At 43.4% G+C, this 10,120-nt stretch overlaps 1 protein-coding gene across 16 annotated transcripts in view; it reads left to right on the top strand.

Moving 5' to 3' along the window:
- The first annotated feature begins 1,602 nt into the window (after positions 1-1,602).
- Positions 1,603-10,120, top strand: part of Ankhd1 (ankyrin repeat and KH domain containing 1) — a 124,451-nt gene continuing 115,933 nt past the window's right edge. For 9 of the 16 annotated variants that reach the window (XM_048331360.1, XM_048331359.1, XM_048331357.1 and 6 more), the window contains exon 1: positions 1,605-2,047. In XM_048331360.1, the coding sequence (XP_048187317.1) occupies positions 1,739-2,047 (309 nt within the window). In that variant the 5' untranslated portion in view covers positions 1,605-1,738. Of the gene's footprint in view, positions 2,048-10,120 lie in introns of all 16 variants that reach the window. The other 7 variants (XR_007208663.1, XM_048331367.1, XM_048331368.1 and 4 more) reach the window with 2 other exon arrangements.

Raw genomic sequence — 10,120 nt, 5'->3', positions numbered from 1 at the left:
GCAATCTACAGCTAAGCCACATTCCCAGCCTTCAGCTTTTCTTTGTTTATTTTTTGATAACGGGAGGGGAGGGAGGAAGATAAAAGGAGAAAGAGACGGAGATGTGGAGTAGAAAAGAGAGGGAGGAGGAGAAAAGGAAAAGGAGAAAGACCTCTTTTTAAAGGGAGAAGAGCCCGATTTTTTTTTTTTTTTTGTCGTTCATCACAGAAGGCTAGGACTAGCTTGGCTGGCAGAATTCAGGACCTGCAGAGAACTGGAGGAAGAGGTGGCAGTAACAGTAACAACAAAACAACACAACCCCAAAACAAACCACAACAACGGAAATAACAAAAATACCCGAGTCTTTCCTGTAAGTTGGACACTTTGCTAAGCCTAGTGTATTATCACTTCCTAACAAGCACCCGCACAAGGAGGTGCTAACATGATTCCCATTTTACAGGCCAGGACCGCCCCACACGTTCCGAGGCGGCCCCTCTCGGCCCGCGGCGAAGGCTCTCCTAGCTGCGCTCAGCCCCGCGGTCGGATTCCACGCGCGGTTCCACCTTCCTCCGCGGGACAGTTCCCGGTACTGAGGCATGGCGCTGTCCAGCCAGCGGGCCCGCCGCCTCCCAGCAGCCGGAGAACGCAGCCCCGAGGGGACCATCCCTCCCGAAGGCGCGCCCGGACTCGTCCCGGCACGCGGGCGGGTCGAGCGGCCCCGGGGCGGTCATCCCAAGATGCTCTCCGAGTTGCCTCAGCTCCACTGGCAGGGCTCGGTTTGGAAAGGCGGGAGGCGCCTCCCAGGACTAGCCTAGGCCCTTCCAGGCCCCCCTCACCGCTCAGGTCCCCCAACTCCCGCCCAAACAGCCAGTAGCAAGATGGGTGGGTTTAGCAACCTCACCTGTCCCAGAGGTGGCGACTGCTAGGATGACTGACACCACCGTCCTCCAACCAGGCGGTGGCAGGAAGCCACGCTGAGACTGACAGCTTCTTTCCTCCAATCCCCGTGCAGCCACTTCCGGCCACAGTCGTGTCGCTTGGCTGGGAGCTACAGGTGGGAGCTGCGTTACCTAGGCTCCTCTCACCTCCTTGAAGTGCAAGATGCACCGAACGCGGGGTTAGGTCTACTCAAGGTTTTATTAAATGTTGTGGGTGTTCACTTCAGACTTCATTTTACTCAGAAGTGGAAATTCCCCGGCCCTTTCCCGTCACCTCAGATAGGGGCGGGATGAGTAGTACCTTCACCCGCCAATTGTACCACGCGACGTCCTATGACAAAGTGATCGACATTTTGTAGCACCAATGGGGTTTCGCGTTGTTGGGGGTCACTGTGACTGACCAGAAGGCCAACTAATCCACTTTAAGGTCGTGAAGCGATAGTCAGAGAGGTTGACCAATAGGGACAGAAAAGGACCGGAAGTCTGCTGGTGGAGAGCAGAAGGCGGGTGTTCGCAACCGCCTAGGCCTGCGCGGGTCAACGCAGCTTGGGGGCCGCGAGCCAGCGAGCGGCGCGTGACGGGGCGCCTGAGCGACAGGTCCTCTTGGCCAATGATCGACAGCCGCCGGGGAGTTGCAGCCAGTGGAGAGTCGCAGGGGCGGGAGGCAGCAGGTTAGGCAGTGAGAAGTTAGTGGCGCTGCTGGGACAGGGGGGAGGGGGGACGGAGAAGCTTCTTCCTCCTGCTGTTCCTCTCCTTCCCGGGATCAGCCGCGGCGGTGGCCGCGAGTATCTCCACAGCATCTCCGGCTCCGCGTGCGAACCATGCTGACTGACGGCGGAGGCGGCGGCACCTCCTTTGAGGAGGACTTGGACTCGGTGGCTCCCCGATCCGCCCCAGCCGGGGCCTCGGAGCCGCCTCCGCCGGGAGGGGTCGGGTTGGGGATCCGTACGGTGAGGCTCTTTGGGGAGGCCGGGTCCGCGCCGGGAGCCGGTGGCGGCAGCGGCAGCGGCAGCGGCAGCAGCGGTGCTGGAGGAGGGGACGCAGCGCTGGATTTCAAGTTGGCGGCCGCCGTGCTGAGGACGGGAGGTGGCGGTGGTGCCTCTGGCAGCGACGAGGACGAGGTGTCCGAGGTACGGCTCCAGGACCCCCGCCTCGCACACGTCGGGAGGCGCGAATTCTCTAGGGGCGAGCACAGGGCTGGGGGGGGGGGCACCCTCGCGCTTCCTGGGTGCCGCGGTTCGGTGACAGCGACGGGCTCCATGGCGGCCGGCCGTGCGGGCCTAGTGAGAATGCCCCAGCTTACTCGTCAGCCGGCGCCCGGAGCGGGACGGGTTCCCGTCACCGTCCAAAGACCCACAATAGCGAGCTCTTTGGTGTGTGCGCTTCGCGCGGGAACCCGGACTCCTCGGGCGGCCTCCCGCCCACCCGCGTTGGAGCTGGGCGAGGGCGGGGTCTTGCCGGAGTCCCTGCCCTTGGTACTGAGGGAGACGGACGGGGGAACGGCGGAGCGAGGTGGCTCCGAAAAATCCCTACGATCTGCCTCTCTCCAAAGTCCAAGGGTGCCTTCATCTGCCTCCGCCCTACATAAATGCCTTGCCTAGGTATCCGAGCCGAGCTCGTATTTCCCCCCTGTAGCGTGAGACAGGTGAGTTTTAAGGTGCTCTCAAGCGGGGTTTTTTTTTTTTTTCAACCCCTGGAAAGTCACGTGACTAGCGACTGGGACGTTTGGTGAAGTTAGACAGGAAAAGGAAGTCCCAGTGCATCTCTGAGCTTTGAAATAGCTGTGGAGAGTTGAGCTCTCGAGCTTTTTAGCCCGGGAGAAGGTGAGCCATCCCACGGACACCTTTTCTTTTTGCAGGGAGGAGGAGGAATGATCAGTTTCTTGGTTTCTTTTTTAACTCTTAGATGTGTAATCTCCTGTACACAGTTTTAGATCTGAGTCACCTAGGATGGTAGGCATCATCCTCTTGGTCTTTAAGGAAAAGAGGAATTATGTAGAGATAGAAAGTACATGCAGTGTACAGTTGTAGCTGCACGAGCATATACAATATGTGTTTTGTATATATTGCATATACACAATACATATATCGGTACACACACATACCTTTCCCCTTACCTATGACTAAGGTTTAGTAACGTCCTCTGGTTATTGTTTTAACTGCTCAGAGTATTTTTTTTTCTGTTTTGGTTTTAAGGTGTCAGGTTTATCCCTTGTGACCAATTACTTTAACCCCTGGTCTTGGTGTGAAAGTGCAGGAATTTTTCATCGTGTACTAAAGATCCTGGCTCTTGAATTTGAAATAAATAAAGGAATGTGGGTTGCAGAATAGTGTACTGTCTTGTCTTCCTAGACCTGAACAGGGGTTTCGTTAAATTTAAAACTTTTCTATAGTCTGACCCCAACATTTTGTTTTGGGAAGAAAAAGTGTTTAGGTCATAAAGGGGTATAATCCTTTGAATGTCACTGTAAAAGAAGTAACTTCTAATCCAAAGAGGGACAAGAATTTTATTTGAATAGGAATTATAGGGAGAGTCAGGAACTCCCTCTCCGATTTGTGGAAGGCTTTCTCTCAGTGAAACTTGTTGAGAGATGAACCGAGATTTTTATCTAGAAAATAAAAGTTAGGACCTGCTCGTAGAAGTTAATAAGCTAGCCTCTTTCTTCTAAGGTTAGAGTTTTTGTTTGAAACTTGTAAGGGAGAAAGTGAAAAGGTTGTCTTTGGTCTAAACCTTTCCATGTGGTGGAAAGGGAGTCCCCTTGATTTTTTTTTTTTTTTTGGCCAGCTTTACATAATTGTCATGGGTCAGACATATACAATATAAGTAGTATTTAAAAATTTTTTTAGAAGTACAGTGGTAATGTGCCTCTAAAACAAAAAAACCAAATCATTAATCTCGTGTTCTCTCACTGTTGCTCTGTGTCTCTGTCTCTTCTCATATTGTTTGGAATCATTAAACCATAATGGGTAAAACTATGGGCACAATTATACCTGTTGTGGTTATTTTTCAAGTTTATTATAGCAATCATGTATTCATTGTTCTTGTACTCATTTAGTATTGGATCTTATATCAATTTAATATTTAAGCTTAAATTTTAGTTTATTTACATTTTTTTGTGCCACAAAGGATTTTGGTATTAAGTGTATCGACCTTGGGGGTTTTGCTTTTGTTGTTGTTGTTGTTTGTCTTAGGGTTTGCACTTGCGTGGCTCATGCTCCTCCACTTGAGCCATACTTCCAACCTGTTTTGCTTTTTTAAAAATTGAATGTTTCTAAATATTTAGCTCTTGGAATGAAGATTTCTAAGATATCCACAAACCTTCTTTGTTGTTTTTGTTGGCTTTTCTTACCCTGTATAGATTCATAACCTATAGAGAAAAAATTGTTTTGTGTCTTCTGTTTCAAACAGGGAGTAGGATACAGTCTGTGCCTTTTGAGTGAAATGATCTGTTTTGCCTAAGTAAATTCTTTTCTGTTTTCTTCCCTGAGGAACTGCCTTCTTCTATACTACTGTTTTTTTAATTTCCAGTGTGACAGGTCATAAATAATGTTCCTTAAAAAATGCTTTACTAGCATTTGATGAATAATACTGAAGTCCTAATTTTCATCTTTCCTAAATATTTTAGAACCAAGTATCTAGACACTCATAAGAAGAAATTGGTTGTAGTTTTAGAGTGAAGATTCTCTTCTTCCTCAAGGGGAAGGATAGGGAGAGAAATTAGTAAGAAATGAAAACATCTAGTGTATTCCTTTGCTGGTCAAGACAAAACACCCTTTAATTTGGGAAAGAGACTTAGTTGTATTAGCATATTTAAAATAAATATACTAGAAATATGCTATCTTAGGGAATACCATCATTTGATCCCTGTTGTTTTGAATTTCTTCAGGCATACATGATTCTTGAATAGTTAGAACTTGAATTAGATCCTATTGCAATGTACCAATTATTCAAAATAGAGATCAGGTTAAAAATTCCAAAAAATCAGTTTTTAAATGTTAGTATTAGAGGGCTGGGAATGTGGCTTAACAGTAGAGTGCTTGCCTAGCATGCATGAAGCCCTGGGTTCTATTCCTCAGCACCACATACACTGAAAAAGCCAGAAGTGGTGCTGTGGCTCAAGAGGTAGAGTGCTAGCCTTGAGCAAAATGAAGCCAGGGACAGGGCTCAGGCCCTGAATCCTAAGCCCCAGGCCTGGGGGAAAAGAAAATTAATATTAGAGTTGAAAGGATATATGTCCCTGAGGACCTTAGGCAGGGGAAATGCTAACAAGGGTAGTCTTTTTTTAAAAGCAAGTTGAAAGAAAATACATTGTGAGATTTAATATTTTAAAAAATTTCTGTCAATCTGAATATGCTATGCATATAGTATATATGTGTGATACTTGAAAAATTATTATAAAATTAGTACAGCATCATATTGAAAATATGATAGAGAAAGAAAGTGAAAGTCCTCTTCCCATCCCAGCCAACCCTTCAATTCTTATGCCTCAAGATAGCCAATATTAACTTTTTTTCTCTCAGCAAATTTTCTAGGCCAATCTATTCATGTATGCTTGTGTACAGGTTTATTATATATACTTTAAAGATCAAATTAGAAAAGCATACTTTTGTATCATACTGAGGTTTCTTTTCTCTCGAAGCATGTGCCATATTTACAGCTACATAAAAGAAATTGAATACAGCTTTGAAATCATAGCAAAAGCTTTGTAGAGATATTTTTCCTTCTTGAACTTACTTGTACAGTCAAAAGCCCAGACATCTCACTCTGATATTTCTACAGTAGCAAAGGAGCTGTGTAATTTTCTTTAGGATTATTTTTGATCTGTGTATAGGTACAGGGTTTCTGAGTGGCAATTTATTTACTTTTTGAGTTGGGTACTTCCTTTTGAGAGGCTTTTTCTATGCATTAGCAACATCTCTAGGCTATACCCTCTAGATGCCAGTAGAACAACACCGAATTGCAATAGGCCCAGTTCTTCAGACATTAATGTATGTCTCCTGGGAACAAAATCACTCTTAGTTGGTCCAGAGGCCACTCTAGAGACTGTTCTTGTCAAGTATAGCAATTTTGTCACAAATACTCTGTATTCAAACTACAGGTAAACAAGTTGAGTCACTGCTTTTAATAGCATCTTGGGGCTTATAATCTGAACAAGGGAGAAATAGCTTAATATAAAACCAGTACTGCTTTACATTTTCTATGGTAAATTTACTATTTTGGATACCTTATGCTTAAAAACCACACTTATTTTCAAAAATGTGTTTTTTGGAGACTTTCAGTTTGTTCAAGCTAGAAAGAGCTCTATCCAATAAATTGCCAATAGGGATAAGATAGGAACTATAACTTTATTCTGTTGAGTAGGCTTTCGAAACATTTGGAGTGTTTTTAAAATGTTTAAGGAAAAGTTACATGTTATTTCTGTAACCATTGTAACAATTTGTTACATACTACAAGAATATCAACTTGGCACAAGCTTCATTTTGAAGTTTTGTGGTTTTTTTGGTTGTTATTATTTAATACATTTTCAACTAGTGATAATATTTATAAATAAATATTATTGCAAATAAATACTGCAAATGAAAATAATATAAGGGTGGGTAGGGAAGTCTTTTTTGAGGCAATCTCAATCTGTAGCCCAGCCTGGCTTTGAACTTCAGATCCTACTGCCTCAGTCTTCTGAGTCCTGGGATTAGAGATAGTAAAGTCTCAATTTCATTCCTGCTATGACATATCCAACCTTCTATACTTTTAATGTCTTAGATACTTTTTGTTTTTGGTTGATTGCAGGGCTTGAACTCAGGCCCTGAGAGCTTTTGCTTTAAGGCTAGTGCTTGAGCCACAGCTCCACTTCTGGGTTTTGAGTAGTTAATTAGAGATAAGAGTCTCACTGGGACTTTTCTGCTTTTTTTTTTTTTTTTGCCAGCCTTGGGCCTTGGACTCAGGGCCTGAGCACTGCCCCTGGCTTCTTTTTGCTCAAGGCTAGCACTCTGTCACTTGAGTCACAGCGCCACTTCTGGCCATTTTCTGTATATGTGGTGCTGGGGAATCGAACCCAGGGCTTCATGTATACGAGGCAAGCGCTCTTGCCACTAGGCTATATCCCCAGCCCACTGGGACTTTTCTGCCTGGGCTGGCTTCAAACCGTGGTCCTCAGATCCCAGTCTCCTAAGTAGCTAGAACCACCAGCACCCAGCTATCTATTTAGAATTTATTTATTTTTGTGTGTATGCTGCTGGGGATTCAACTCAGGGCCTCCCACATGTTAAAAGACGCTCTACTACTGAGTCACATAAATAAATATGTACTTATATGTATATTACACATATATGTGTATTTTCCCCTCTGTCACACAAAAGGTATTCACGTGAGGAGTGTGTGTATATGTGAAAGAGAGAACGAGAGTATGAGGGGGGGAGAGAGAGAGAGAGACTTGGTGTTTGCTATGCTGATGTGCTATCACTAGAGCCACACTTCCAAACCTACTTTTTGCTTGTTATTTTGGAGATGGAATCCAGTAAACTTTTCTTCCCAGGCTGGCAGTGAACCTTGCTACAGCCTCAGCCTCCTGAGTAGCTAGGATTACAGGCATTAGTCAGTGGCTCCTGGCTTTGTGTGAGATTTTTAAATGGCAAGCTTGTGAAGGGTTTACATTTTTGAAAAATTAAATGAAGGTGTGGTTTAGTGGTAAATGCTTGCTTAGAATGTGCAAGACCATGGTTTTAGTTTCTAGCAATGTGTAAAACAAAAGCAAAACTAAAGTGATAAATTGTGTTATGCATAAAGTGTGGAAATGAATTTCAATATATTCCTTTTTGAGCCTGTCTGGTAATAAAAAGATGATGGACTACTGAAAATCTTCTGGCTAAATGATTCAGTGACAGATAAGATATGTTGCTAAAGGAAAGCAAAGTGGTTTTTAAAAATATTATTTAGAGTTGGCAAATAAGCAAAAACAATGACATAGCTACTTTATTTTTTGTGTGACATTTACTTTATCTTAGAACCAGAGTTTAAAAGAAATATTAGTCCTTATTTTTAACCACTAAATGAACTGATTTAGTTTCAGTTTGTTGTTTGTTTTTTTTTGCCAGTCCTGGGGCTTGACTTAGGACCTGAGCACTGTCCCTGGCTTCTTTTTACTCAAGGCTAGCACTCTACCACTTGAGCCACAGTGCCACTTCTGGCTATATATAAATAAATATATATGCATAAATATATGGTGCTAAGAAATCGAACCCTGGGTTTCATGTATGCGAGGCAAGCACTCTACTACTGGGGCATATTCCCAGCCCCCTGATTTAGTCTTTTTGGACTTTGTTGATCACTTTGTCTTCTGTTGCTTGTCTATACAGTCATGGAATCTTAGTGATAATCCTGTCTTATTTCCTATTAGGTAACTGCTACCGTATATTAAGTGCTTACTATATGCCAGTAACATACTAGATTCTGTCATTTAATCATTCCAATACTCCTTTAAGGAAGGTATTATCTACTTTTTTTTTGGTCAGTCATAGGGCTTGAACTCTGGGCCTGGGCACTGTCCCTGAGCTCTGCATCTCAAGGCTAGCACTCTACCACTTGAGCCTCAGTGCCATTTCTGTTTTTTAAGTGGTTAATTGGAAATAAGAGTCTCACAGACTTTCTTGCCAGGGCTGGCTTTGAACCTCGATCCTCAGATCTCAGCCCCCTGAGTAGATAGGATTACAGGTGTGAGCCACTGACTTATCTACTTTTTTTTTTTTTTTTTTTTGGCCAGTCCTGGGCCTTGGACTCAGGGCCTGAGCGCTGTTCCTGGCTTCTTTCTGTTCAAGGCTAGCACTCTGCCACTTGAACCACAGTGCCACTTCTGGCCGTTTTCTATATATGTGGTGCTGAGGAATCGAACCCAGGGCTTCATGTATATGAGGCAAGCACTCTACCACTAGGTCATATTCCCAGCCCTTATCTACTTTTTTAGGATGAGTAAGTGAAGGTTCAGAGTAATGACATAATGAATCTAAACAAACAAGACTCAAGTGGCTAGTGATTGGTAAAACTAGGGTTAGAATTCAGAGCTCATACTATCTTGTTTCTTCCCATTAAGAAACAAGGTTTTTGGCTACCAAAAAGGCCGGGATTACCATAGTCCCTGTTAAAGCTTTCATAGATCTAAAGTGAAGAGGAAAATCAAGACAAGGTGATTTTTCAGGGACCTTTTTCCCCTATTTTTTGAGCTAACATTGTCCTACTTTAAGAAAAGGAATTTGGAAAGTATCTGTAGGTATTGTAATGGGTACGTGCCATCAGCACTTGGGTAGTTGAAGTAGGAAGGTCATGAGTTAAGAGACTAGCCTTGTTTTGCAAGTTCCAGACTGGCTTCAGTTACATAGTAAGATCCTGTCTCAAAAAGAAAAAAAACCAAAAACTTGAGGCTAGAAATGTTTTAAGTGTTATAGTGTCTGCTAGCATGCTTGAAGGTCAGAATTCAAAACCCTAGTACCAACACACAAACAGAAAAACTGTACATGAAAAATACCAATTTAGAAACTTCCCAAAAAAGCTGGGTAAAGCCTCATTGCACAGCTTAATGTGTATTAGAACTAGGGGAAAAAAAGGTCCTCTGATTCCCATTGTAGTTATCATTGTCTCTGAAATCATCTTGCAATCTTTTTCTGATGCCTTATATAAAATAGTTTAATCAGCTTTGTTAAAAAACTTCTGTGTTTTTAATAAATAGGTGATAGCCATGTAGACCAGTATAGTAAGAACATACACTTTTGAGTCCCGTGAAGTTTAGACTGAGTAATATTCTAAGGTAACTTTGTAATTGAAGTTGGAAAGTTCAGGTATTTTATTCATTTTTTGTTTTGTTTTGGGTTTTTTTTTTTGCCAGTCCTGGAGCATGAACTCAGGCCTGAGCTTCTTAGGCCCTGGCTTCTTTTTGCTCAAGGCTAGCACTCTACCACTTGAGCCACAGCGCCACTTCTGGCTTTTTCTATGTATGTGTGGTTTGGAATTGAACCCATAGCTTCATGTATATGAGTCAAGTATTTTACCACTAGGCCATATTCCCAGCCCTATTTTATTCATTTTTAAAAGGATTAAGAAATAGAAAGATATGCCCAACTTCACATTTTACATTGGCTGTATAGTATTGCTATATTCTAAATTCAGTGTTAAAATATATATAGTATTCTATTGGTAGTTACTGACATTTTGTGGTT

The sequence above is a fragment of the Perognathus longimembris genome, chromosome 22, assembly GCF_023159225.1.
Source record: "Perognathus longimembris pacificus isolate PPM17 chromosome 22, ASM2315922v1, whole genome shotgun sequence".
NCBI lineage: Eukaryota > Metazoa > Chordata > Mammalia > Rodentia > Heteromyidae > Perognathus > Perognathus longimembris.
The sequence above is the reverse complement of the archived record's forward strand: the minus strand, read 5'-3'. Positions and strand labels throughout refer to the sequence as shown.